Source organism: Leucopleurus acutus, assembly GCF_964270905.1.
Source record: "Leucopleurus acutus genome assembly, chromosome: 6".
In the NCBI taxonomy this organism is placed as follows: Eukaryota; Metazoa; Chordata; class Mammalia; order Artiodactyla; family Delphinidae; genus Leucopleurus; species Leucopleurus acutus.
In genome coordinates this window covers 81,211,994-81,233,174 of record NC_139149.1, presented here as the reverse complement: position 1 = coordinate 81,233,174, position 21,181 = coordinate 81,211,994, and the positions used below count along the sequence as shown (strand labels likewise).

The 21,181-nt window shown below is 40.3% G+C and overlaps 2 protein-coding genes across 3 annotated transcripts in view; one reads left to right on the top strand and one right to left on the bottom strand.

Annotated features, from left to right (window-relative positions):
* Positions 1–4,864, bottom strand: part of HSPE1 (heat shock protein family E (Hsp10) member 1) — a 40,022-nt gene extending 35,158 nt beyond the window's left edge. The window contains exons 1-4 of one of the 2 annotated variants that reach the window (XM_082841665.1): positions 4,588–4,825; positions 3,840–4,004; positions 2,807–2,896; positions 2,488–2,727 (exon numbers count right to left, since the gene is read on the bottom strand). In XM_082841665.1, coding sequence (XP_082697791.1) covers positions 2,677–2,727; positions 2,807–2,896; positions 3,840–4,004; positions 4,588–4,590 — 309 coding nt within the window. In that variant the 5' untranslated portion in view covers positions 4,591–4,825 and the 3' untranslated portion in view covers positions 2,488–2,676. Of the gene's footprint in view, positions 1–2,487; positions 2,728–2,806; positions 2,897–3,839; positions 4,005–4,587 lie in introns of those variants that run through there. The other variant, XM_082841666.1, reaches the window with a different exon arrangement.
* Positions 4,865–5,156: 292 nt separating this feature from the next.
* HSPD1 (heat shock protein family D (Hsp60) member 1) lies at positions 5,157–16,249 on the top strand. The gene is made up of 12 exons (XM_082841655.1): positions 5,157–5,257; positions 6,188–6,363; positions 7,405–7,657; positions 8,283–8,365; positions 9,192–9,287; positions 9,690–9,783; positions 11,634–11,802; positions 13,347–13,446; positions 14,010–14,255; positions 14,644–14,818; positions 15,064–15,242; positions 15,627–16,249. Exons 2-12 carry the CDS (start codon positions 6,190–6,192, stop codon positions 15,777–15,779), a joined length of 1,722 nt encoding a protein of 573 aa, XP_082697781.1. The 5' UTR covers positions 5,157–5,257; positions 6,188–6,189; the 3' UTR covers positions 15,780–16,249.
* Positions 16,250–21,181: the final 4,932 nt, after the last annotated feature.

The window sequence follows — 21,181 nt, the reverse complement described above, 5'->3', positions numbered from 1 at the left end:
GAGCATGGACTCTAGGCGCGCGGGCTTCGGTAATTATGGCACGCAGGCTCAGTAGTTGTGGTGCACAGGCTTAGTTGCTCCGTGGCATGTGGGATCTTCCTAGACCAGGGCTCGAACCTGTGTCCCCTACACTGGCAGGTGGATTCTTTTTTTTTTTAACTTTTTTAAAATTTATTTTTTACACAGGTTCTTATTAGTTATCTATTTTATACATATTAGTGTACATATGTCAATCCCAATCTCCCAATTCATCCCATTGCCCACCCCCACTTCCCCCCTTGGTGTCCATACGTTTGTTCTCTACATCTGCGTCTCTATTTCTGCCTTGCAGACCGGTTCATCTGTACCATTTTTCTAGATTCCACATATATGCGTTAATACATGGTATTTGGTTTTGAATTATTTCACTCTGTATGACAGTCTCTAGGTCCATCCACGTCTCAACAAATGACCCAATTTTGTTCCTTTTTATGGCTAATATTCTATTGTATATACATACCACATCTTCTTTATCCATTTGTCTGTCGATGGGCATTTAGGTTGCTTCCATGACCTGGCTATTGTAAATAGTGCTGCAATGAACATTGGGGTGCATGTGTCTTTTTTGAATTATGGTTTTCTCTGGGTATATGCCCAGTAGTGGGATTGCTGGGTCATATGGTAACTGTATTTTTAGTTTTTAAGGAAAGCAGGCGGATTCTTAACCACTGTGCCACCAGGAAAGACCAAGAGTTTCTAATCTTTTTACCCAAATATGACAAAAGCCTTATATACCAAATGGCACTAACGCATACATTAATGTAAATACACATACGTAATATTTTACTGATGGGGACGTGATCAAAAGTTGAAACCATTATTCCATGTCACTTAAAACTTCATCTAGGGCTTCCCTGGTGGTGCAGTGGTTGAGAGTCTGCCTGCCAATGCAGGGGACACGGGTTCGTGCCCCGGTCCGGGAAGACCCCACATGCCGCAGAGCGGCTAGGCCAGTGAGCCATGGCCTCAGAGCCTGCGCATCCGGAGCCTGTGCTCCGCAACGGGAGAGGCCACAACAGTGAGAGGCTCGCATACTACAAAAAAAAAAAAAAAAGTAAAAACTTCATCTAGACTTTGATTACACAAGAAAAATATGCAACACAACTTTTAACAGACATGATCATAGACTAGTTTATAAGCAACCAAAACTAGGCAACAAATTTGACTGCAAGGCAGAAAGAGCTGGTAGCTGAGAGGCAGACATGTTTAGGGGTTGGTAATCAACTTTGTTGTAGGATTGTTTGGGTTCAAATCTTAATTCTCCCTGGCTGCTATAGCTAAATCAAGCTATTTATCCAGTTCTGTCAGTTTCCCATTTGTTAAACTCAATAAATTGTATACTAGATACTTACCAATTGCCAGACACTTTTAGATAACCCCTCCCCTTTTCCATAGTCATTATCACCAGGACTGAAATGTGTATTAAGTACTTAGGATTGGCTGACAAAGTAGCAGAGGCCATAAAGGATGAAGTTTTAGACAGCATCTGAATGTGGACTACCTATGTCCAAATACTGGCTTTGCCACTTCCTACAGTGTCCCTGGTTATTACTTAACCCCTCTGTGCCCCACCTTACTTATCTGCAAGACACAAACAGTACCTGGCTCATATGCTGTTAAAAGATTAAACCATCCGCTATATGAAAGTACCTACAATGGAGGCCAGTACCTGGAAAATGCTTAAGAGTTAGCTATGGGGACTTCCCCTGTGGTGCAGTGGTTAAGAATCTGCCTGCCAGTGCAGGGGACATGAGTTTGAGCCCTGGTCCGGGAAGATCCCACATGCGGCAGAGCAAGTAAGCCCGTGTGCCTAGAGCCCGTGCTCCACAAGAGAAGCCACCACAAGGAGTAGCCCGCTCACCTCAACTAGAGAAAAGCCCGCACGCAGCAATGAAGAACCAATGCAGCCAAAGACAAAATAATTAAAACAAAAAAAGGAGGCCATGGCCGCGGAGCCTGCGCGTCCGTAGCCTGTGCTCTGTGACGGTAGAGGCCGCAGCGGTGAGAGGCCCGCGTGCCGAAGGAAAAAAAAAAAAGTTAGCTATGCCTGGCATATAGAAGGCACCCAGCCAGTGTGAGCTATTATACCCAGCCTTCGAATTTTTGCTAAGTAAATTATGTAGTAGTGTTGTTTTAAAAACTGGAAGTGTTAAGTTTTTCAAAATATAACTTAAGAAATAAGACATATGAGACTAGATTTCATAAACAAACTACACTGAAATGTTTGATATAAATGAGGTCAGAATGTTGCTATTTGTCTTTACCTTCTTAAAATGTTAAGTAAGTGTAAATCTATGGCTTTCTATCAGCATCAACTATATATGTAAAAAGCCAGCTTGAAAACTGAAAACCTGTTTCCCTGAATTCTCTGCAGGTTATTTCTAAAAAAAAAAAAAAAAGCCCCATAAACTAAAAACCATCTTTAAATCACTAAATAAAGATAAACCATTCATTTATATACTTTTATTTGGGAATGTTTAAATCAATACAGAGAAACTAAATTTCAGAGACACTGAATATCATTAGTTTGGATATCATTACTTTATTATAAAAGAAACACGGGAATTATTTACATGATGAAAGATTTCAGAACTTCAGTGGCAGCTTCACGTGATGCCATTTCAATAGTGACTTATTTTAGTCGACGTATTTTCCAAGAATGTCACCATCTCTAAATAAGAAATAATCCTGCAAACAGAGAAACGGTTAGTTAGGAAAACTAACAGCAAATACTTAGCCTCTCCTTAATAATATGAAGTTTACACACCTTGTCATCTAGAACTACTTTGGTGCCTCCATATTCTGGGAGAAGAACTTTATCTCCAACTTTCACACTAACTGGTTGAATCTCTCCACCCTTAAGAAAATAAAGATGTTTATTAGTAAAGACATCTAGTTGACCAAATATTTACACTTTTATTAATCAACTGTGCTCATTCAAATCAAATGTTAAAAAAGGACTTTGTGGCCAAATGATATAATTTATACAACCATAGTTCTTCACTCAAACATATCACTGTAGAGTTACACTTTGAAATAATGCACATGCAGTAGCTTAAACTAAAACCTGATTTCAGTGTAAAGGTTCAAAGAGTTATACTGGAAAAACTAACTGTAAGCTTTTTGATCGTTAAATATTAACATAACCTCTCAAGTATACGAAGTAAACCAGTTTTTAAAACTACATGTACAATGGTCATGTTTAACTTCTTTCAACACACAAAAACTTGAGTCTTCTTTCTGACTTTGGAACATACACTTCTTTTGAGATTCAACTTCTGTTCCTGCAAAGCAGATTTGGGGAGAGGGATTGAGGCAGAGTGCCCAAAGCCTTCCTATTCCTAACTCCAGGATAGCTCCTTGCTAGACCTTTCTTAGAGGCAACTGGAACAATGCAATTAACATATTTGACCCCCAAGGGCATTTATTGTGTATTCTAGTTGACACTTTCAGAGGTCTGAGGTCTAACCCTTAATTAGAGAATGACTACAATAGCCCAGCCAGCTCCTTTTATATGCTAACCAAGGCCGAAAGTGATTAAAAGGATTATGGCAATTTCAGTGTTAGAGGTTAGACCAAGAGTTCAAATTTATGCCGTCTGATTTTAATACTGTGGAACTCCCCATCATATAAAATAAGCGATTTTTTTTTCAAAATCATTTTTGCTGAAAGATTAGGTGCGAACCCACTAGGGACTGATCTTTAAAATAACAAGCTACCTAAAAGGCTACTTTTAACAATAACCAGTGTTTCCCCCCCCCTTCACATAAAAAATTAGTTCCATTTCAGTCCCCATTTACCTTTCCTTTAGAGCCTGATCCAACAGCTACTACCGTTGCTTGCAATACTTTTCCTTGTGATTTTTCTGGAAGCATAATGCCTCCCTTGGTTACAGTTTCGGCTGCGCTTCTTTCAACTAATACTCGGTCAAAGAGGGGAAGAAACTTTCTAAATGCCTGTCCTGCCTGTAGAGAGAAAAATGTTAGATTTGAAACAATGTATTCTGAACAGGCCACAAATGGCTTTCAAAGTTAACGACAAAACTCAGATTTTTTCATTCAAAGGAAACACCTCTGAACGTTTAGCTCTAAATTCCGAGTTTAATTTCCCATTCCCTATGTGTGTTAGGGATCACTGTTGCTCCTTTGACGAGCTTCCAGGACAACCTTAGTATCTCCCAAGGTCAAGTATTCTCCTTCGTCGGATTTTTCTGTAAATCGTCAGCAAACACTGAAGTCCCTCGGCCTGGAGCTGTGCTTTTTTCAAAGCGATTACACACCCACTAATGTCCCGCAAGAGACGTGGGTCGGCCACTGCGCGTGCGTCCGGATTCCCATCCCCTGACACACACGCTGCCTCACACGCGCGTGCAAAGAGCCCTCCGAGGTGGAAAGGGTCGGGGGGGCCCTCGCCTCTCCAGGGTTCGGGCGGGCGCGGGTCTCTGAGTGGCCCCTACCCCTCCCTCCAGGCCCAAAGGGAATCGTCCGGACTCCCCGTGCGCTCCAGGCCAACCCGGGCCCGCCGGCCTCCAGCCCACGCGGGACTCACCATGACTCGGGTTGCAACACTTCGTACTCTCGCTCTCTGGCCGCCGCCGAAAGGAGAAATCCGCAGTCCGACCCCCCTGCCACGTGAACTCGAAAAAAAGACCTCCTAGCGCGCAGGCGCGCTCGTCCTCGCCCCCGGCCCCTCCCCGCGAAAAGGGGCGGCCGCACCTGTGCGCGCCACGATTCGTTTCCCGGGCTCTGCGCAGGCCACTGACGCGCGGACCGGTAGGCGGAAGGAAAGAGGAGCTCTTTCTAGGCTTTTCTAGGCTTTTCTAGGCCGCGAGCCGAGGTGAGAGTACTTACCCTTCACCTCCCCTCCCGGAAATGACGTGATTTGACCCTTGACTCACACAGAGCCCGGCGCTTCCCGGAAAGTTCTGGAACGGCGCGCCGCCCGGGAACTAGCCTAAACCGGCCGGAGAGGGCTAAGCCAGCTGGCCTGGCCCGGCGCGGTGGGGAGGGGCGGGCCTGGCGCGCGGCGCGTGCAGATTGCAGGGCCCGGGCGGACTGGACGGGGGTGGGAGCTGCCTGCGCGCGCGCGCGCTGCGGAGGGGCGGGGGGAGCGGCGGAGGGAGGGGAGACGGGCTCATTGCTGTGTGCGACCTGCGCTCTGTCCCTCACTCGCCACCGACGGCCTGTCTCGTCGCCCACTAGCCGTGCCGCTGCCCCAGGTACGCGGCCGCACGCGCCGTCTCATCCATGCGCCTCGGACCCCGGAGCTGGCCTTCCCCCGCTGCTCTGAGCGGGCTGGCCGGCGAGAGCCAGAGCTTCCCCAAGGCGCCGCAGGCCTGGGCTCGCTGAGCCAGGCCCCGTGGGTGCATGCAGGGGCCCATCACGTGCGGCGTGGATCGCTCGCCCGGGCAGGGTGCAGCTGGGAGGGCTTGCCCGGGGTGGGGTGTGGAGTCGGGAAAGTGTATTCACATGGTCCCTCCGATGGAAGCCACTTTGGTCGGGTGTAGGGTGCCGCGGGGTGGGGGCGGGGTGGTCGCAGCGCGTGGAAACGGCTTTTGGCCCTGCGAACAGATCGGGTACGGCGCATCTACCCTTGACCTTGCTGGGGCATCCTGATGGAAAGACGCGTGGGGCCGCCCGGAGTGGGCAGAGCCGCCGCCCCCAGCTTCGCGGCCTTGCCTGCTGCACTGATGCAGTAGCCCCGAGTGGATACATGAAGACATTTTAGTAAGCGGATTTTTGCACCGTTAGGAATATTTTCATTCTCCTGGTCACTTGGGTTTGTAAATTGTCCCTTTCCTGTAGGCTTGGTTTTTCAGGGGACATTTGGAGCTGATTTGCCCCCAAGGCCATTTTAGCGCTGAAAGATTAACTCGTTTTTAGCGTCATGGGTAGGTGGCCGTGGGGAAGAAGGGTGTGCTTTTTGCTAGTGCTATAGGTCAGGCGTGGGGCGGCCACTTAAGGCTTGCGCTAGCAGCTGGTGTTTTGGGACGGTGGCGAGTTTCGAGGCCCAGCTGTAGTGGCTGGCAGAGGTCAGCCCAGCTCGCTTCTAACATTTCTTGTTCTGATGCGCGGGTGTTATGTTTGTGTTGTAACACACCACGGGTAGCGCTAGTATTGTACTGATGATCTGCTTGTTTCTCCCCCAGAAATGCTTCGATTGCCCGCAGTCCTTCGCCAGATTAGGCCAGTGTCCAGGGCACTGGCTCCTCATCTCACTCGGGCTTATGCCAAAGATGTAAAATTTGGCGCAGATGCCCGAGCCTTAATGCTTCAAGGTGTAGACCTTTTAGCTGATGCTGTAGCCGTTACTATGGGGCCAAAGGTATCAGTATTCTTACTTTGTTGTAATTTAGAGTATTGTTAAAGGAGTAATATTTTGTTGATGGCGAGAGTCACGGCAAGCTTTTGAACAGTGCTTTGGTATTTGTAAACTGCTTCTGCCAAAGCAGAAGGAATTTTATTTTGTACAATGTGTGGTGTAATCCAGTGGTAACTCCTAGCTCAAGACGGATTGGTAAACTCGAGGTGGAATTAATCTCGTTTGCCTGTTTGAGTTAAATTTTGGATCCTTTCCCAGTAGTTAGTACCAGGCATAGAGGGAAAAATACAACGTCCACAATACCTTAAGTATGTGCTGGTAGGTGCTAGTTTAACCTAATGTTTTTCTACTGTCCCTTGGTTCCAAAGCACATTTAAAATTTTAAGTCTCACTTAGCAAGAGATTGATGAGTGAGGGGTAATAAGTAATTTGAGGAGACCTTTTTGAGGGTTGTGCATGGTGAAGTGATGCTTCATTTCAGGTTGAAGCCAGTACAAATATCAGAGTGATACAAACTATATAAAATATAGCATATGAATGCCTCACAAGAAGCTTTGGTTCAAATTCAAAAGCTGCCAATACTGTTTGCACCATGTTTAAGATTTAATGTTGAACAACTCTGAAAGTGTGTATTGTAATTGTTAGTATTTTAGAAACTAAATTTTAAAACAAGTTTAAAAGTAAGTTTTCATAGTATTATTACAGCAGGTACTGGACAAAACTTAAGTATGAATTTTGTGAAGTTTGCTCTGGAATTTCATTATAATCTACCAAGGTGGTATTGGTTCATCTTGTATCATTGTATAAGAAGACATCTTTTAAGTCTCTAAAATTGTTATCATCCAAGGTTATGCACTTAGCAACAAAGGTCATTTTGTCTGAACTAAGAACATTGATGAACTTGCCCTTTAGATTCATGCTGTAGATCTGATAAAAATTGTCAGATGTTGCATTAAGGCTTTGAAGTAATTGCCTATTGTGAAAACTGCTGTATTGTAGGCTAAATAGTACTTACAGTGTGTGACTCTGTTTTCTCTGCAATAGGGAAGGACGGTGATTATTGAACAGAGTTGGGGAAGTCCCAAAGTGACAAAAGATGGTGTGACTGTTGCAAAGTCCATTGACTTAAAAGATAAATATAAAAATATTGGCGCGAAACTTGTTCAAGATGTTGCCAATAACACAAACGAAGAGGCTGGGGATGGCACCACTACTGCGACTGTACTGGCACGCTCCATTGCTAAGGAAGGCTTCGAAAAGATTAGCAAAGGTGCTAATCCCGTGGAAATCAGGAGAGGTAGGAATATCTCTTCATTGTCACCACAGTGTTTTGAACTGTCTGTTAAATTGTATTAGAAAGTTGACTCTTTCTTGTTTCTCCTCTCTCCTAAAAAAAAAATCTTTTAAAATCTTAAAAAAAAAAATCACTGAGTAGTGATCGAATTCCTATGTGGTGGGCACTGTGCTGGGTGGCAAAGAGGAAAATCTGACTAAGACGTTGCCTGTTGTCCACAGTCATCCATCCCTGTGTCTTTGTCCCCTGGTCCGCTTCTCCCACAAACCAAGTTTATTGGAAGTTACAGCATGTACCATTCACCTTGAAAGTAATAAGTTTAATGGGGATTAGAGCAGAGAGAGATGATACAGTTTTGATGTTTTACTTTAGTTATTTGGAAAGTAGCGCTAAACGAGGAACCAAGTCACCCAGGATGTCAGATGGGGTTTTTTAAAACAGTTTTTAAAGTTTCTGTTTCAGTGCATGCCATCCAACTCCCATGTGATTAGGAAAAGTAACTGGTACAGAAGCAGTGCATAAGCGTTAAGGCATTTGATACACTTAACATGAATCAGAATTTTTACTTGATGTGGAGCCACGAGAGAATAAGCATATAATTCAAGAATAATATTTATTCTTGAACCAGGTGTGATGTTAGCTGTTGATGCTGTAATTGCTGAACTTAAGAAGCAGTCTAAACCTGTGACAACCCCGGAAGAGATCGCCCAGGTATGGATTTTTTATAACATTTTATGATAAAGTTAGAATTTTTTTTTAGTAACGTGATTTTATCCCATAATTACACGACAGTATCAGAATAGCAACATTACCCAGTCACCAACATTGGAAGCATTTTTCTTACTGCTAATGCATTTGGAAATTTCCCCGACCAGGGATGGAAGCCGTGTCCCATTTAGTGGAAGTGCAGAGTCTTAACCAGTGGACCACCAGGGAAGTCCCCATAATTTGGCTCTTAATGAGTTCTCGTTTTAGTTCTACATGACTGAGTAAAAACTCATTTGTATGTGTAGAAAATGTTCTTTGGCCATTTATCAAAGGTGCATAATTTTGTCATGTTCTAATATTGCCACGTTTGCCAAGGGGAAGAAAGTAACAGGGTCAGCTTCCTTCTTTTCTCTTTTTCTTTCTTTTTTTGTTTTTTTGGCCACACCACGTGGCTTGTGGGACGTTAGTTCCCGGACCAAGGATTGAACCCGGGTCCCTGCAGTGAAAGCTCCAAGTCCTAACCACAGGACCACCAGGAATTTCCTCTTTTCTGTTTTTGTTTAAAAGAATAATTGTGTGTTTATTTCATATCTTTCAAAAATAATGTGGCCAAATACTGGATTTTTTAAAAAATTGAAAACAGGATCAATACTTCATTACAATTATTATGCCATAAAATCCCCTCCCTCTTTCTCACTGCCACCATCACCCTCCCTCTAGCTTCCCACCAAGGATCTATCAATTTGGAAGTTACTGAGAAAAGGGAGGGGAGTTGATTGCGGACAGTAGCCTTACCTTTCAATTTGGAAGAGTAATTTGATTGTTTCAGGTTGCTACGATTTCTGCAAATGGAGACAAAGAAATCGGCAGCATCATTTCTGATGCGATGAAAAAGGTTGGAAGAAAGGGCGTTATCACAGTAAAGGCAAGTGTGTTTTTAATGACACATAGGAATGAGGTGTCTGATAATCTGAGTTTTATAAATATAAAAATTTGATCTATATGTGTTTCCAAAAGTATATTCTGTATAATTCTTTCATGTGTAACATTGGCACCTGTATAGAATAGAGTGCCTTCTGTATTCTGTGTGAAATATTAACCTTTGCCTTTGGGAGTAAATCAGTCCTAACTTAGATGATACTGCCTTCTAGCTGTAAAAATTAGTTCAAATGCATACATGTATTCTTGCAGAAGTGGAGTTGGATGCCCTGGGACATTTGCATATTCCTATCTGGATTCCTTATGAGAAGTGGGGACTGTTAATTGGTCTATACAGTTTTTGTTTCTTTAATGAAATTCACATAACGAATTCTTTGACTTTTCATAGGATGGAAAAACACTGAATGATGAATTAGAAATTATTGAAGGCATGAAGTTTGATAGAGGGTATATCTCTCCATACTTTATTAATACATCAAAAGGTAAGAGCAAATCAATAACTAAGTTTTTTTTTTTTTAACATAGTTTGCTATGTGACAACCTGAGGGCATTAGTCAGTGTCAGACCTCAAAAGTAAATTCATGACCCAGCAATCCCACTACTGGGCATATACCCTGAGAAAACCAAAATTCAAAAAGAGTCATGTACCAAAATGTTCATTGCAGCTCTATTTACAATAGCCCGGAGATGGAAACAACCTAAGTGCCCGTCATCAGATGAATGGATAAAGAAGATGTGGCACATATATACAATGGAATATTACTCAGCCATGAAAAGAAATGAAATTGAGCTATTTGTAATGAGGTGGATAGACCTAGAGTCTGTCAAACAGAGTGAAGTTAAGTCAGAAAGAAAAAGACAAATACCATATGCTAACACATATATATGGAATTTAAGGAAAAAAATGTCATGAAGAACTTAGGGGTAAAGCAGGAATAAAGACGCAGACCTCCTAGAGAACGGACTTGAGGTTATGGGGAGGGGGAAGGGTGAGCTGTGACAGGGCGAGAGAGAGTCATGGGCATATACACACTAACAAACGTAGTAAGGTAGATAGCTAGTGGGAAGCAGCCGCATGGCACAGGGATATTGACTCGGTGCTTTGTGACAGCCTGGAGGGGTGGGATAGGGAGGGTGGGAGGGAGGGAGACGCAACAGGGAAGACATATGGGAACATATGTTTATGTATGACTGATTCACTTTGTTATAAAGCAGAAACTAACACACCATTGTAAAGCAATTATACCCCAATAAAGATGTTAAAAAAAGAAGAAGAAAACTATTAAACACATAAAAAATAAAAGATTATGAGTGAATATAAAAAAAAAAAAGTAAATTCATATGTTCCTCACATTTCTATGGATTTCTTGCTTATGATGCTGTCGACCACTCAGCATTTTCCCAAAGTCGAGCTCTGAAACACTAGTTCTATAGAATGTGAGCAAGTTTCTATTTTATGGTAAAGTAAGTGTTGGACATGCTGAGTGAACAGAGTTAACAATTTCTTACTGTGAGACTTCTAGAGGCTTAAAAATGATCATATATAATGTGAGTTTCCAAATAGGTGATGTAGAATGTGGATTTTCTTAAACTTACTTGATTACAGAACACTTTTCTCATGGTCTTTCTCTTGGACTTAGAGTAATATGGAACACACTGGAAAATGCTGCACGGCTGCACCAGTGTGGACTGGCGTGAGCAAGAAGTTAGACAGGTTTTGAGGGTGAGCAGAGAAATAGAAGTTTGATGTAGAATAATTACGACAAGATGATTCTGGAATAAGTTATCTACTTGGAACAACTTACCATTAAGCAGAAAGGAGCTGGTGCCCCTAAACTAGACCACCACACATCCATTGCATCTGAACAGGGATGAGGAGAAAAATGCAAATTGGAAGAAAGCATCATCAGACACAATGGAAAAGGTTGTGATCCAACACCTTTAGAAGCAGACTGAGAGCTCACCAGGGGACTGGGGCAGTAATGGCAAATTCACTTATGTATTATTTATAATAGTTATATATTTATTTATTACTCTTTTCTCCTACTTGAATGAAAACTTCTAAAGGGCAGAGTTTTATTTTCACTTTTTTTCCCACTGATCTACCTCAAGAGTCTAGAACAGTGCCTGGCACTGGCACCCAATCAGTGATGAATAACAGTGAATAAATAAATAAAAGAAAGTTCATGTATATGAGAAATGAAATGAAAAACATGAACTCATCAATCACTTTTAAAGTGTACTGGAGCTTTGGTTTAGAGGTTTTTCTAAATTGCAGTCATTTTCAGGATAATGTTCTAAAGTTGGTTAGAAATGTTCTTTGCTTTTGCAGGTCAGAAATGTGAATTCCAAGATGCCTATGTTCTGTTAAGTGAAAAGAAAATTTCTAGTGTCCAGTCCATTGTTCCTGCTCTTGAAATTGCCAATGCTCACCGTAAGCCCTTGGTCATAATTGCTGAAGACGTGGATGGAGAAGCTCTAAGTACACTCGTTTTGAATAGGTAATAGGCAGTGGTATTTGGTTTACGTTTCTGTGTGGAAGGCAGTTACTTGTATTGATGTTTGAAATCTCCGTTATGTACCTTCACATTGAACTACTTGTGTTTGTATAATATTAGCGTGAATCATGAACCCTTAGTCCAGTTATGATTCTGTCTTTTTTGAATGGGGTCCCAGAGTCCTTAATGTTTTGGGCAACTTTCTCATAAGATAGCCTAAGTGTTTACAGTTGTTTTGAAGATCAATGACTTGAGTTTTATTCTTTTTTTTTACAAAAAGACTTCTGGAAAAAAATATTTTCACAATTACAATTTTTCATGGGAAGAGGTAAACAACTACCATTCTGAATAATCTGTTAAAAGGAAAATTTTGTTAATGAGTAGTCTGAAATAGAGAAATTGGTACTCAACCTAAAGTAAGTTGAGGTCTATTCTTTTAATTTTTTTAATCTATAGTTTAATGTATTACTTTTTACTTTAAGATAGATAGTGTTAACGCTATAAACAGAATTTTAGGGCATTGTGAAAATACATATTATTCCTAATCTTAGAACTGAGGTACATTAGAAATGAGTCTCCAATTTTCATTGTAATGGAAATGCACAAATGAAATAGCAGGTATATATTAGAGAATTGAGTACTTTGACCTAAGTGAGTTCACTTATTCTGGAATGTTTGTAGACTGGATATGCTTTTGGGATTATGAAAAAGCCCTAGAGATTGTGGGATTTGAAGCTGAAATAGAAAAACAGTAGGCCTGAAGAGTTTTCATTGAGCCATTTTACTGGTAGCTGTAAAGTTGTATCTCCAGTTTACTTTGCATATCATCAGAGGTTAAGTAACCCTCTGATTTTTATTTGGCTCCTTAATAAAATTGACCAGTTCTTAGTTTGTACATTCCTTCCATTTCAGTCTGGTCTCAAATGAGCATTTTTAAAATGTATATTCTGAGTATTCATTACCTGATTAAAATGTAGGTAAGCTTAATGATATTCTCAGCAATATTTACATTTATAAACGAACTGAATTAAAAATACTGCTTGCTCGGAATATAGCCAGTATTATATAACTATAAATGGAGTATGTAACTTTAAAAATTGTGAGTCACTGTGAAATATATAGTATTGTAAATCAACTATACTTCAATAAAAAAGAAGAAACTGCTCAATCTTGACTTTAATAGCAACTTAATCTAATACTAAATGGAACCCATGGGTTAAGGGTAAATGCTGATTAGATGATCTCCAAATTTAATATATAGTAATTCTGATTTTCACAAACTATAAAATAGTTATCACTATTTACATGTTTTCAACTGGAAAGGTCAGCATGTAAGGTTAACAGTTTATTAAGAAGGTAAGCAGATACTGGCAAATATGGATAAATGGAAAATTGCCCTTTCCTGTCTCAACTTGACCAAAAGTTGCTAGGGAGCAAAAAATAAAAATCTTTTTAAAGTGTAGTTTCCTAAGTAACCTTAGTTGTCAGAACTTGAAGTAGACAGACATTTTTGTAAAATTTAAATCTTATTAATAACTTCTTAACAGGCTGAAAGTTGGTCTTCAGGTTGTAGCAGTCAAAGCTCCAGGTTTTGGTGACAATAGAAAGAACCAGCTTAAAGACATGGCTATTGCTACTGGTGGTGCAGTAAGTAAAATAAATGTGATGTTGGTTTACTGAATGTTATTTATACATCCTGGTCTGAAATTTATAGGCAGAATTCACATTTTCATAGTCAGATACTACCATCTGAAATGTTTACTTAATCTGTGTTTTTATTAGATGTTTGGGAGGTAGAGATTGGGTTAAATAGTGATAAGGTCCCTTTTTAACTCGCCAAGAGTCTGGCCCAAGAATGGGCTTACTGACTAACCTGTTTTCAAGAATGTAGTAGAAAAGACATGGATGGGATCTAAGAGTTAGGCCTAGGGTCTAGTTTTGGTTGCACCAAAAGTATGGCCTTAGGTGAGTTTTCTGAGTTCACAGTTTTCTCAAAGTTAATAATTGAGAATTAAGTGAGAAGTTGGAAATGTCAGGAAAGACTATATTCAGACTGTTTAGTCTAGCTTTGGTCTCGAAATCTCACATTTCAAAGAAACACAGTATTGCAAGATGTTTCTTTTATCAAAATACCTGTAGGATATATTACCAATGAACTTGGTGTAATGAAAAAACCTGTAATCTGTTCGTTCTTTAAAATGTTTTTGTAGGTATTTGGAGAAGAAGGACTAACTCTAAATCTTGAAGATGTTCAGCCTCATGACTTAGGAAAAGTTGGAGAGGTCATTGTGACCAAAGACGATGCCATGCTCTTGAAAGGAAAAGGTGACAAGGCTCAAATTGAAAAGCGTATTCAAGAAATCATCGAGCAGTTAGATATTACAACTAGTGAATATGAAAAGGAAAAATTGAATGAACGTCTGGCAAAACTCTCAGATGGTGTTGCTGTGCTAAAGGTAAGATGCCTTGTTATAAATAAGCTTCTTGGGTTCTAAGCCCAAGATGACTGTTTCTGTGGTATGTAACCAAAATACTTAGGGAATCAACTTCCTTGTGGAGATATTTATTATATAAAATTTCTTTACTGAAACATTCCTTCCTTAAAGCCAGAAGTGAACTTGTAGTGGGTGAGTTGTGTGGGAACAGATGTTTTGTTAATAATTAGTCTAGAATCTGACTTGTGAGACACTATTAGCTGTTTAATCACGTAGTTACTTGTAACAAATAGGCAACCTTTTTAAAATTGCTTTTTAAGTAAACTAGGTGCTTTTTAATGACTCTTTTGGCAGTCAGCTTCTTGAATGGGAGAAGACATGCTAACTGGAATTCTTTTTTAATCTTTAGGTTGGTGGGACAAGTGATGTTGAAGTGAATGAAAAGAAAGACAGAGTTACAGATGCCCTTAATGCTACACGAGCTGCTGTTGAAGAAGGCATTGTTTTGGGAGGGGGCTGTGCCCTGCTTCGGTGCCTTCCAGCCTTGGATTCAATAACTCCAGCTAATGAAGATCAAAAAATTGGTAAAAAGTTACCTTAGTAATGAGTTTACTTGTAGCCTGATTTTAGTCTTTCTGTTGTTAGAATTATATTGTTGCTGCCACTAGATGGAATAAGAAGTCATAAAGCAATTTCCAGAATAACAAAAGTAGAATAGCACTGATGTCAGAGATCTTTCAGGGGGAATCTGTACTCTCACAAGTAGAATTGTGCTATAATAATTACAAAGGAAAGAACTAAATTTGCTAAAAATTTATTTTCTTTATAGGTATAGAAATTATTAAAAAAGCACTCAAAATTCCTGCAATGACCATTGCTAAGAATGCAGGTGTCGAAGGATCGTTGATAGTTGAGAAAATTTTGCAAAGTTCTTCAGAAATTGGTTATGATGCTATGCTTGGAGATTTTGTGAATATGGTGGAAAAAGGAATCATTGATCCAACTAAGGTAAATAGTTCACCAGTGTCTAAAAATACTTTCAAGAACTCTTCATTAAGTCTTGTTAATTTATTTCTTTTTAATTAATTTATTTGGTTGCGTCGGGTCTTAGTTTTGGCACACGGGATCTTGCGGTGCAGTGCGCAGGCTCTTTGTTGAGCACAGGCTTCTCTCTTGTGGCACATGGGCTCCAGAGCATGCAGGCTCAGTAGTTGCGGCGCATGGGCTTAGTTGCCCTGTGGCACGTGGGATCTTAGTTCCCCGACCAGGGATCGAACCTGCGTCCCCTGCATTGCAAGGCAGATTCTTAACCACTGGACCACCAGGGAAGTCCCAAGTCTTGTTAATTTTTTACTAAGGAAAAGTAATATTTTATCAAAACTTTTTTCCTAGGTTGTAAGAACTGCATTACTGGATGCTGCTGGAGTGGCCTCTCTGTTAACTACAGCAGAAGTTGTAGTCACAGAAATTCCTAAAGAAGAGAAGGATCCTGGAATGGGCGGAATGGGTGGGATGGGAGGTGGGATGGGAGGTGGCATGTTCTAATTCCTAGAATAGGGCTTTACCATCATTAATGAGCTGTGAGAGGAAGCTCGAGGCAGCGTTCCTCACCAATAACTTTGAGAGGTCAGTTACAGGAGATGACTGAAGAAAAGGCTGGCTGATGTTTAAGAAAATCACTATAACCATCAGTTACTGGTTTCAGTTGACAACATAGAATGGTTTACTGCTGTCACTGTCCATGCCTACAGATAATTTATTTTGTATTTTTGAATAAAGACATTTGTACATTCCTGGTAAATGAGTATAAGAGCCATGCACCAATGTACTGCTTTCAACTTAAATCACTGAGGCATTTTTACTACTATTCTGTTAAAATCAGGATTTTAGTGATTGCCATCAACAGATGAGAAGTTAAGAAGCAGCCTTTCTGTGGAGAGTAAGAATAATTGTGTACAGAGTAGAGCAATATCCAATCATGTGACAACCTTTGTGTAATAAAAATTGTTTAAAGTTAATTGTGTTAGCCTTTCTGTGATCTAGAGGATATGAGGAATGAAAGAAAGCCAATTGAAGAGGGAGGGTAAGGTAAGGTTTGACCCAAGTGTTAAAATGTTATTCTCCCTATAGTTTCCTTATGTTTCTCTGTTTATCTTTGCTGCAGACTGGGTACTTCAGTGGAAAGGAGAGGTGTGCCATTCAAGCATAATGAATAGCAGGGAAGGGCATCCACAACTTTATAATGCACAGCCCAGTGTGATCACCTTTATAAGAACTTGAAATGGGTTTCACTCTCAATGCACTTGGTCTTTATTAGATAAAACAGTATAGAAGTATGGCTTTTAAAACAGCTGTGTGTGCATCTGTGTGTGTGTGTGTGTGTGTGTGTGTGTTGGGGACAGATACTGATTTGCAAGATAGAACGTTGCTTTCTAATTTAAAGCACAAGATCTTATGCAACAAGAACATAAAGTTTTTTTACTTTAACCTGTGTCAAGAATGTAGTCTTATCTTGGAGCTATAGAATCGATCTGCTCGGTGGTAAGGAACTCCAGTCTGTTGCTCAGTTTGGCCCTGGGGTTGCTGCTAAGAGGTCTGGTATAAGGTAGGCACTGAGGCAAATGTTTCTACTTTCCTTATCTAGTATGAATAGTTTGGACAGGAATAGAAGGAAAAATAAAGTCCATCACAGATCAAAAGTCAAAATCACTTGAAATCCTGTACCTAGAAATGCCTTCGCTTTGTTAACTTGGTTGGGTTAGAAAAAATGACAAGAGATTAGAGGGGACTGACTGAACGAATAAAAGGCATTTTAAACAAAACTTGTCTAGACTGTACTTACGGTTATTCAAGTGGCAAAAGGCAACCTAGCTAGTAGTATCAAGGGTTGGAGGAAAAGAGAAACCATGGGGAATGGTTTTATATAGTTTGTATTTTAAAGGCCAAACGAAATGAGTAGAAGAATAGGTGTAAGAAATGAGAAACACTGGGACTTGAAAGATTTCTAGGTGCTTTTTTTTTTTCCTGGTTGCTGTTTGATCAGAGAGAATGACTAGAGCCTAAAGAGATCAACAGGAGAGGAAAATTTACTAGGTGTTACGTGCTAGGCCCTGGGCTAAGTCCTTGGATTATTATTATTTTTTTTTTTTTTTTTGCGGTACGCGGGCCTCTCACTGTTGTGGCTTCTCCCGTTGCGGAGCACAGGCTCCGGACGCGCAGGCTCAGCGGCCATGGCTCACGGGCCCAGCCGCTCCGCGGCATGTGGGATCTTCCTGGACCGGGGCACGAACCCGTGTCCCCTGCATCGGCAGGCGGACTCTCAACCACTGCGCCACCAGGGAAGCCCAGTCCTTGGATTATTTTAACCCTTAGAACAAACTTGGATTAGGAATTACTTATCAAGCCTATGCTACAGTTAGTAAACTGAGGCTCTGAATGGTTAAGTAATTTACACAAAGTCTCAGAGCTATTAAGTGGTAGACCCCAGATTTGAACCAGGGTTTAATTGAAGAGCTTAAACCAAAGAACAAGCCTGGAATGAACCCCTAAGCCAGGATCTAGGCAATTTTAAAAAACCCGAAAGCTGCAGCCAGAGAAATCAATACAGATAAATGGGGCAATTCCCTTTTCCCTTTGACTAGAATAACTGCACAAGGTGATGGCAGTTTTGGAGAGATGACAGAGAGGAGCAAGAGTATCAAGGATCAAGATGGTTCCTTCAGGTACCATTTGGTCAAGACTAAAATCCTGTACCTAGAAATACCTTGGTATAAGGTATTTATACCAAGAGTATCAAGGATCAAGATGGTTCCTTCAAATACCATTTGGTCAAGACTAAAGATGCTAGTGACTAGGTGAGGAAGCAGGAATGGTAGATCTCAGGATACCTGCACTCATGGAAATCCCTTGGGAAACCACACAAAATAACAATATAATGTCCAGGCCCCAATTGCCTTGCTGTGAAAGCGAGCAGGATTTATTTGAACAGCACAGGCTTTTCAAGGCAAAAATTTTGCAGGAGTGTGTTACAAATCTATGAGCCTGAGAGAGAAAAGGGGCATGGAGGGGACACAAACACACCCAATATTTAGCCCTGACCATGGAGGTGAACTTTTATAAAGACAGCCGGATCTGCTTTAAAAATGGATAAAGGAGTAATCAAGGAAAAAGGAATGCCACTATGAAGTCAGATCCTGCTATTTCAGGAAAAGAGTTGAGAAAATAGATTTTTTCTACTGCAATCTGGGCAGTTCCAGGTAGGCTTAAGTGTTAGAGAATCTCAAACCTAAAACACGTCTTGGGGCACATGACTAGAGGTATCTCCCTGGTCCTTGCAAACAAGAGCATCTCTGAACTGATGATTCTCGAACTGGGTTAAATATAAGGGACTGTCTATATTGGAGTAAGTGGTTGATGAAACCAAAAATTTTAAGAAAAATGGAGTATAGTTAACTACCAAATTGAAGATAATCATTGTGAATTTAGTAGCCTTCAAAGATCTCTATCTTTGAGGAATTCCCTGGTGGTCCAGTGGTTAGGACTCAGCGCTTTCACTGCAGGGGCCTGGTTCAATTCCTGGTCGGGGAACTAAGATCCTGCAAGCCACAACATGCAGCCAAAGAAAAAAGGTCTCTATCTTTGTCACCAAAAAATGGCCTAACGATATCATTGATAGCATTGGTGCCCATCACCAATTCCTGGGCACATCCGTAGCACCTGATTTTTGTCTCTAATACTGGTTTCCACCAAACGGGAATAGGATTCTTTGAATAGCAGTGGAGTCCATGCCTTGGGACAGAAAAAAAAATCAGGATGAATCTGGAACGCCCTGTCGCTGCCTGACAGCAAGAATACTTTCAAAAATATCCAGGGCAGTTTTTTTTTTTGTTTTTAAACTAACCCAAAGGGTTTCCACTGGCCAAGTTAGGACATTTTGAGTGTCAGTAATAACAGATAATGATAGTGAATTAGAACAAAGCCAAGAGTTCATGATGATATTCAAAAGAAGGAAGTGAATGTGAAGACTAGAAAAAGATACTTCCAATATAAACTAGTGAATATTGTATGTTTAATGCCCTACTGATGTTACGAAGCCAGAATATATAAGTATGTACCTGCTTATAAAGTATAGATTATATTTGTGTTTCTATACAAGTAAAGACAGGAAGGAGTAAAATAATAGTGAGAGAACCAAAGAAAGAAAGTAGGAACTGAACCAAGGGTAGGAAGAACGAGCAGTATTGGTAGTCTCATATCATAATCAGTAGAAGGGGAGTCCAGTAACCAACTAGCACTGGTCATGAATAATCAAATGAAAGAACATCCAAAAATGGGTTTTAAGATAATAAATTTTCCAAATTCCCCAGAATTTAAAATTTGAAGTTAACCTCCCAAAGAATGAAACATTGGAGCTGAACTCAAGAACCTCATGAATGTTGATACATTCGTGAGACATTTTCTATTTATACTGACAAATCGGGTCAAAATATCACAACACAAGTTAGGTACTGACAACCACACAAAACTTGAAGAGTACTTCATTTCCAGGAAAGATACCAAGTTTCTAAGCATTAAAATCTCTGAAACACAAAGGATGTAAGAACCTCATGATGTAACAAGTTTTGATACAAAAAGGATAAACAACAAGGTCCTATTGTATAGCACACAGAACTATATTCAATATCTTATGATTAAACCATAATGTAAAAGAACATTAAAAAAAAGAATGTGTATGTGTGTGTGTGTGTGTATATATATATATATATATATATATATAACTGAACCACTTTGCTGTACAGCAGTAATTAACACAGCATTGTAAATCAACTATACTTCAATTAAAAAAAAACAAACAGAATTCCCTGGTGGTCCAGTGGTTAGGACACCTCGCTTTCACTGCTGAGGGCCAGGGTTCCATCCCTGGTTGGGGAACTAAGATCCTACAAGCCACGTGGCACAGCCAAAAAACAAACAAAAAAAGAAGGGACTCACCCTAAGATTCAAGGCTCAGAATCACATTGGCCTGTGCTGCCAGGTTACACATCCCCACCAAGAATCTAACAGTCGGTTACCAACATCCTGCAACCTCAGCTGGTCTAAGATGGTGTCTTCTTGAGTCTAACTAATATACTGAATGTCCAGAAGGATATAAAAAACTCTCAAACAGGCAACCTCAGGAGAAATAGAAATAATAAATATAAGAAGCTGAAATAGTAACACTCATATCATTTATGTGTAAATATTATTACTATATCATAACTGTGGGGTTTTCTGTCTCAACACGTTTAAGACATTCAAGAGAATCTGATATATTGAATTTGCAATTTTAATTAAATGCAATTTTAATTAATTAGAAGTCTTTGAATCTATAATATTTAAATGTTCAGGGAAATTTATTTTAATTTCATACACTCAGATTGATCAGTTATATAAGCAGTATGTGAATATCTAGAGAAATGCTATTTAATTTTAAAAGAAATTTCATTAATAAATTCATAGATTAATAAATTAGACATTAAACAAGGTACAAATAAAAGTATTTTACCCCTTGCTGCAAAGCCCCTCTGACATTTAAAAGAACAACAAACTCAAAGAATGGTCCTTACCAACACGTAAGGAATTCCAGGGCAACTGAGGGGAAGGAGTAGATGAGGGATATCAGTGGATCTATAGGAAGTTAGAAAGTTGATGGATAAGTGATGTGACTTAGAGTTGATATAATTATAACCTAAGAACCTGAAGAAGGAATACAAGAAACAAGGTACTTAGTACCACAGAACTTCCCCAGAGATTTAGCATTTGGACTCATTGGATACTGGGAGTCTAGGGAATCAGGTAAGGCCAAGTGTGGGAGTGGAAATGAGGGTGAAATTAGCTGAAGGATTACTGAGATATTGGACTCCTAGGTCTCCTCCCGTTTCCCACACCACCAGGTAACTATTGCCTAC